The sequence below is a fragment of the Pocillopora verrucosa genome, chromosome 1 (assembly GCF_036669915.1).
Source record: "Pocillopora verrucosa isolate sample1 chromosome 1, ASM3666991v2, whole genome shotgun sequence".
Taxonomy (NCBI): Eukaryota; Metazoa; Cnidaria; class Anthozoa; order Scleractinia; family Pocilloporidae; genus Pocillopora; species Pocillopora verrucosa.
The window spans coordinates 17,510,817-17,518,831 of record NC_089312.1 but is presented as its reverse complement, the minus strand read 5'-3'; the positions used below and the strand labels follow the sequence as shown (position 1 = coordinate 17,518,831).

The following is an 8,015-nucleotide window of genomic DNA, read 5'->3' as shown; positions in this document are numbered from 1 at the left end:
GGGAAAACAGAGTCGCTAAAAGAAGAGTTTATCAATGCAGTTAGAGTTGGTAATATATACGGTAAACAGTCCTTGATCACAAATACTGGAATTCTGTCATAGCCTGGAGCTTTATTAGAAGGCATAGCCATAATCACCTTTCGCACATCTTCACTGGTTGAACTCGACACTGACACCTCTACCACTAACATGAATGCAGCATTTGTGTTCTTCACCAAAAGAAGCACCAAGGTCTTGTAGTCCAGTACAACTAAGTTCGTTAAGGCCCGGTTCAAACGTCGAACTTTACATGTGCCGAACCTAATAGCAATTCGGGTCGACTCAAATAATTAGGTTCGGCAGTTGATTCAAACGTCGAACCTAAATATGTCGAACTTAATTGAGAAACTGAACATGACTCTACTGCGGTCAGCGGTTATTGCTTACCAAAATGGCGGAAAAAATGTGGGAAATACAAATGCTGGAAATGAAGAGCTTGTTTTTCTTGCAAATGCGATCAAGGAGGGTAGAAAAAGGCGACTTAAGATGCAGTTGGCATTAAACAACCTTGCTGCCAGGAGAAGACGAGTTTTGAATTTGGCTTGCCTTGTATTATTGCTTATTTCCCATAGGAACGTCACAGTTCCTCGTCCAGTTTGTTCGTGTCGTCGCCTAAAAAGAAATTCTGGCTGGTGGGAAAATGTTTGCAACACCTATTCAGACGTAAGATTCAAAAAAACCTTCAGAGTATCTAGGGGGACATTTAATTTCATCCTGAGACGTATTGAACCCTTCCTTATTCGGCAAACTGTGACGGAAGAACCGATACCACCAGCGCTGAGGCTTGCTATTTGTCTGTATAGACTAAGCCGAGGATATTATTTCTATACCATCGCCGAAATGTCTGGACTAGGCGTCTCCACAATTTCCTCAATTTGTCAGGAAGTCTGTCAAGTCTTGGTGGACCATTTATGGAACGAGAATGTGTCAAGTCACATGCCCCAAACTGAAGAAGAGTTTAAACAAAAAATTCTCGACATGGAAGAATTCTGGCAATTTCCATGCTGTTGGACAGCATTGGATGGCTGCCATATTCCTATGAAATGCCCGCCTGGAGGACTTCAGTCATGCAAAGAGTACCATAACTTTAAAAATTTCTATTCCATTGTACTGATGGCAATGGTAGACTCACATTACAGATTTGTGTGGGGTAGCTGCGGGTTTCCAGGAAATTCTCACGATGCAGTTATTTTTAGATCAACTGACCTTTGGACCCGTATCCAAGAAGGCCTCATTCCAGTAATTGGAAAAACTGTAGGAGATGTTACTGTTCCACCACTTGTAGTGGGGGACTCTGCATTCCCTCTACGAACATGGTTGATGAAACCATATACTAATGCAATTCTGACCCCCAAGCAACGTTACTTTAATTACCGCTTAAGCAGAGCTCGCATGGTTACAGAGGGTGCTTATGGGCAGCTCAAGGGTAGGTGGAGGGTCCTACTCCGAAAGAGTGAAAGCAGTCAAGATAATGTCCGCATAACAACATTGGCATGTATGGTTCTCCACAATATATGCATTGCACGAGATGCCATTTCAAAAAAGCTTGATTTGAGTTTGGATGCAAATGGTCAAAAGAGAAATCGTGAGGAAATAAGAAAACTGTTGCAGATGAGAAATTGTTCAAGCATCAGAGATGTGTCACTGGAGGCAAATAAAGTAAGGAATGCACTATGTGAAAAACTATGGCTTGAGAAGGAAACTGGCAAAGTCTGTTAATTCAGTACTGATAGATTTACTATTTTCACCAAATTATTTTCATATGATTGTATCAAGTGCAAGATTTAATTAGCCTGCAGCGCAGACAAACTAAACAGCTGTTTCTTTTTTTCGTTGTTGTTGTTGCTGTTTAATACATGTCTGGCTGCCTTGCAGGCTATACATTCAATCTGATCAGCAGCACTGACAGAGACACCACATGAAAGTCAGCCATGTTCAGTAAAAAAGAACTGTTAATGATAATACTAGGTTGTTTATAGTTAGATCTTGTGTTTTCCGTTGGTTATATTGTGGTAGAGCATATGTGGTCTATGTGCAGTGGAATTGATTTTGATGTTAATTTGATGGTGGCAATTTTGTTGTTATAAGTTATTTTGGGTCCCACATTTTAAGTATTGGAATAATTGGATAAACTTTGCATTATTCCCTTTATATGGGTGCCCACTAAGATCTTCAATCTTGGAGAAAGATGTTGAGCCACTTCACAAAAATTACTGCTTGTTGAGGGTACCAAAGGGAAAGTTTCATCCCCTCTTCGATTTCATTGTTGTCAAGATCAAATTTTTTCTTCACAGTGTCAATCCAGTCATAAAAAGGTTGTGAGAATTAAGGAAGTGATCAGCAAATAGACATCCCCTTGAATAATTAAAAATTCTCTCAACTAATACTAAAGGAAACAAAGAGACCAGTAAGGAGAACTTGTCCATTGGCTATGCAGCTTAAATGGTAAATTGCTTTTAATTGCATTTATGTTCTGAAACAACAATGAAAGATGACTTTCATAAATTTAAAATTAATAGAAAAATAAAGTTTAAACACTCAATTTTTATGTACTGCAAATATTGTTGAAAAAAAAACATTCAACATATAATTATTTTACTTCTGATATACACACATTTTCCTTGTAGTTTATTCATGTTAAATAAAACTCCTTTGATTGTTATGTATATTTTGCAATTGCCCTACAGCAGATATACCGTCTTTTCTCAATTAAAAACCCCTGGCATTTACCTTTTTGAAACATTGTGGACCTAGGGTTTATTTGACCCCCGAAGCTCGCTTGAGCTCTTTATTCATGAAGTTCTGGTTATTTCTTCATAAATTTGTATGGCTTTATAATGGGGCACAGGTAACATTTGTACAGACATAAATTGTTACATTATATCTGCACCTTGTTTAACCTCTAATAGATACTTCAGGGGTTTATTTAAAACTCCACCTTGGAGACCAGGCATTTACTGAAAGCCCAGCATTTAATCAAAAAACTACGGTACTAAAAAATGTTACTGTATCATCATTTTGCAACATATTGAACTGAAACAAACGTACAAATAAATTTATCCATATTCAACCATTTTTTTTTAATTCAAAGTGTTCAAAAGAAATCTATTCTTGCAAAAAAGAACTTAAGTTAAAACCAGTAAGAATGCTGTCCAATGCAACACAATAAATAGACCTGAGAAGAACTTTGGTCAAAGTAATAGTTATGAGCACATTATAACTAATAAGCTCTATGTCTACAATGTCTGGTATTTTCCATTGCCATAAAGGAAAGGGTTCCCATAAGAACCTTCAGACATGCTTTCCTGGGTGGTTTGTTGTGGCCCTTGAGAACCCTGCAATGATGGGTAAAACCCTGCTTCATGACAGGGAAAGCCCTGATTCCATGATTGGTAAAACCCTGTTTCCATATTGGAGGATGGAGGCACCATACTGGATGATGGAGGCAAGCCTGAATTGGCTCTATGACCAAGCATGAGTTGAAATAACTTCAACTCATGCTCTCGGGATTTTTCCATTTCGTCTTTCAGAAAGCTGATCATCTCTTTTGTGGGGTCATTTCTGACAACTTCAGTGATGAGTTTCATCACTTGGGTGTTGTCAAGTTTATCTTTAGCAAATTTCTCCTTCTTTGCAGACCTTTTTGGTATATACAGGGCATCTTCGTCCCCAGCATTATCAGAAGGGTGGTCATCATGAGAACTTCCAGGGGTACATGGAGAGGACGATGATGATGGCTCTAAAGCACGTTCGGGCTGACAGGAATCCCTCGTTTTAACCACTGCAAACAAGGCATTGAACCAGCTTCCAAACCCATGGTCTTCCTGGTACCTCTTTATTCCTGTTGCAGTTTTCTGAGTTAGTGCATCTTGTTTACACTGGCTGACACACTTTTTGAACTTGGTCCTCAGCTGGGCAATTGACATGTTGAACTTGTCACCTCTTGCTGATGCCCTGCCTTTCAGCGCATCCAAGATTTTGGCATAAATTGGACTATTTCTCTGATTCTTGGTGTTCGTAAAAATCAGTTTGGTTTTAAACTCATTGCTGTTAACAACAATGTCAATGAAATCATCAAGAACTTTTGGGCACCATCGAGGTCTTCGCCCAGGTCCTTTGCCCTTCCTGGCCTTTCCTTTCTCTACAAATAGTGACAAAGCTTTGTCCACATCTTCATTGTCATCACCCTCTTCACTTGTAACATCATCTTCATCCTCATTTGCGTCAATGTTTTTGCTATAGGACAAACATTCAAACCTAGATATTAGCTTCATCAGCTTATTATAATTATGTTTCATAACCTGGGTTGGTGAAAATTAGACAACCAAATTTTACTATTTGAAACTTCCTACAATCTCCGCAGAGGAAATTATGAATATAATGATGTTAACTGAAATGATCACATGTTTTTCTTCAAAAATGTCTTTTCTCATGACCTTTCAGTAAAAAAGTAAACAAAAAAAGTTTAGGACCGAGATATCCATGGCAAACCTTAGCATTTGCTTATTAGCTCAAACTGACCAAACAAGCAAATTTAATTTGAGTGTGTAGCCCGTTTAGAACAAAAGAAGGGACATTATCAATACTTAAGCTTACGTACTTTACTTAATTCACGTCCCCTCGGGGCTTTTCAGAGAAATAATATCAGAATGACCTGAGAAGCATACCTTTTCATAGCGGGCGGCTTTGTGGACTTAACATTCAAGCTTGACTCTTGGCTTTTCTGACCCACACTGGTCTCCTCGTGATCATTGCCTTCGGTTTCTTCAAGAATCATTTTCTCTCGAAAACATGACTCGCAGTACGCTATCGAACTTCCAACCCGCTACACTTTCATCATTTTCAAATACGGAACACTGCACACAAAAGTAATTCTTACACCTCAGACACGTATATTTCGTGTTCTCAAAGCAAGAGGAACACATATCTTCCGCTCTTCCCGCCATTTTGTTTGAAAAGATCAAAACAAGTCGTATGCGCATGTCAAACATAAGAATCGTGCAGAACTCTGGGTAAAAATTAATTTATTTAATGTATTTGTAATGTATGCATTAGATTCGGCACATGAAACGGTTCGACGTATGAATCAAAGTTGATCTTTTGCCGTTCTATCCGACAAGCCCGGTCGAATAGAACGGCAGGTCGACCCGAATACAAATCTGCCGGACCTAATTGATTCAAACGTCGAACTTTACATGTGCCGAACCTAATTATTAGGTTCGGCACATGTAAAGTTCGACGTTTGAACCGGGCCTAACAGAAATGGGAAAGCAAAAGTTAACATACTAAACTTTCCGGAAAATTAATCTCCGATGCATCTAAAGAAAAGGGTAGTCACATCAATTACTGACCTATAATAATAATAAACTCCAGGTTTTAGTTCTTGCTGCTGCAGTTTAATTTTGAACATGTTTTACTAAATAAAAAACTCTTAATTTACTAAAGTTTGACTATTGCTTCTATCTAGTTCTAGTCAGACTACCAATTGGGTAGAAACACAATAAATTGTTGTAAAAAGTATCATGAGTAAGAAGTCGACCTTTAAAGCAAATTCCAAGACTAATACTGATTCTTACCAAGAAATTCAATGGTGTAATGTCTACCATCAACTGTTATTCCTTGTTCCTTCAATATTTTCTTCTGGTGGTTGATATCCTCAAGAAGAATCTTGAGGTTATCTCTGTCAAATTAGGGATATTGATATCAATCCACTTAGATCTCAGAGTGGATACATGACCTGGTGATATTGTTATGTTGCAACTGAGTGAGGCTTACAAAAATCTGTCATGGTGTTATTTAAGTTAAATGCACATACAACCACAAGCGTATTCTAGCCAGAAGGTAGTAGAGAGTTCAAGCAAGTTGCAAGTTGGGTCACCAAATACACACATGTTTGAAAGCACCATTACCAAACTTTCCCTGTTTCTTTCGCACACGTCATGCACGTCCTTGATAATGCAACTGCTTCGCTGGTTCATCAACAGCACCTTTTCTGGAGTATTCAAATCTTCCCTTTTCCTGATCTCCTTTAGATTTGGGAAACATTCTTTTCTTCAGCTCTTTGCAAGTTTCCACTGTTTGGGGGTCATGGCCACAGATGATGACGTCTTGTTTGTTGGTGTCGTTAGCATTTCCAAGCGCCATGAAGCACATGGTCATTCTTTGTTTGCTTTTGTTTTCTTTGTCAACAGACATTTTACTGAGATCTACTGTGTTCAGCAAATCTCTCAGCTGCGAAATTAACTCAGAGCTTTCTGAAGAAGAATGGCAAAGCAGAGTGGTTATCAACCCAAATGAGGAACAGACAATTTCCGTTGCATTTGAAGACTTCTTGTTAGAGTAGTGATGGCCATCTTGCAGCCGAACGTAGGCACTGTCAATGCTTTGAAAATCGCCTGGAAAACTGGCGACAACAGTCAACCACATTAAGTATTGCGTTGGCATTGATCCACATTGACATTTGAATATCCATTTGAATATCAATGACATTTGAATATCAACAGAGTAACATTATCCAGCTGCTAACTCGAGAGTGTTGATAACTTGAGCTACTCAGCCCATGACATATTTAATGAGATTAAATCAGACTAACTTTGGGATTATCACACCAAAAGACAAACCCAGTGGGCTTAATACTTACAGTGTAAAGCATTTGTGTCTTCTCATAGTTCTCATTAAAGACGGGGTGATTGTAGTTCGGTGGGAAGTGTTTCTTGACTTGGTTGAGGAAGGCTTTAGCAACACTGGTTTGGACATATTTGCTCTATGGGTGTTAAACCAGATGATGTTTCTATTTCTATTTCTTTTCATGGATGCAGTAGTGCTTTTCTTGCAGTAGTGAAGACTTTCATTGAATCCACTTGGTCTGAGGGCTTTGTCGTAGAGAGGCTTTTATTTATTTATTAAAAAATATTTAAAGAGGGAGCCCAGCTCGCCATAGCGGTTTTCAGTGAGGCCCTCAAAATTAACAATATATAAAATAAATAATCACGTAATTAATAAGTAAAAGCATAATAATGGGAACTATGAAATATCTAAAACATGATATAAACAGAAAATAACAAAATCGATGAACACGAGATGATACACTAAATGACCATTAAGATTCAAAAAGTGTACGCAATGAAATTTTAAAAGCATCATAAGGTGGACATCTCATGTCTTCTGGAAGGGAATTCCAGTCTGTCAATGCACTATTAAAGGATCTGAGTAGACCCCAGTTTGTGTTTGATCTAATAGATCCAATATTTTCCTTGGAGCGAGTGTTATGGCTATGATAGTCTGTGCCTCGAGTAATCATACTGTTTCTTTCACTGTCATTTATAAGTTTATGCATAAAAAGACACTGTTGCATTGATCTTCTGGATGATAGATTGATCCAGTTCATATCCAGAATTGCTTGAGTTGAAGAGGAAAATGTTGCTCGATCCAGTACTAGCTTAGCTGCTTTATTCTGAAGAACTTGAATAGAATCCAGTAAAACTTTGTTATTTTTATCACCCCATATGATACTTGCATATTCGAGGATAGGAATGACCATTGTTGACACATAGATCCTCCTTGCATAAACTGGGAGAAGATGCTTGATTCGTTTTAGCACACCTAGCTTAGCTTAGGCTTAGCTTTGTTGAATGTTTCTTTGTTGGATGATAAGGCTGATAATCTGTGATTGATGGCTGCAGGTAATAGTTTGATGACAGAGGGTGGGTGGCTAGATTTTGTTTTGATGTAAAGCAGCTCATTGTTTGGTTTTCTCTATGGTTGGAAAAGTCCATCCTTCAAGTTGAGTGTGGTAGTCAACTGATTTTAAGTTGCTTTGAGTTGTTATTTTCAGTCCGTGTTCCTTGAAGTGCCTTGTTATTTATTTCCGTGTCCTTTCTGCTCAAAGGCCTGTGGTGTTCTTGAAGATGATCAGTTCGTCATCCCTGTAAAGTCAGATGTTGTTTGTTCCATATTTGTGTGCAAGGGCGTTCAAG

The 8,015-nt window shown here is 38.4% G+C and overlaps 1 protein-coding gene and 2 pseudogenes across 1 annotated transcript; 1 reads left to right on the top strand and 2 right to left on the bottom strand.

Moving 5' to 3' along the window:
- Window positions 1-473: 473 nt before the first annotated feature.
- LOC131784132 (uncharacterized) lies at window positions 474-2,471 on the top strand. Its single transcript, XM_059100925.2, has one exon. It carries the CDS (start codon window positions 526-528, stop codon window positions 1,756-1,758), a length of 1,233 nt encoding a protein of 410 aa, XP_058956908.2. The 5' UTR covers window positions 474-525; the 3' UTR covers window positions 1,759-2,471.
- An 804-nt stretch (window positions 2,472-3,275) lies between these two features.
- Window positions 3,276-5,030, bottom strand: LOC131770613 (uncharacterized; annotated as a pseudogene).
- Window positions 5,031-7,972: 2,942 nt separating this feature from the next.
- Window positions 7,973-8,015, bottom strand: part of LOC131784080 (uncharacterized) — a 2,641-nt pseudogene continuing 2,598 nt past the window's right edge.

Bases quoted from the DNA above. Each gene is read 5' to 3' on its own strand.
- LOC131784132 (XM_059100925.2), top strand. From the start codon at position 526: ATGCAGTTGGCATTAAACAACCTTGCTGCCAGGAGAAGACGAGTTTTG.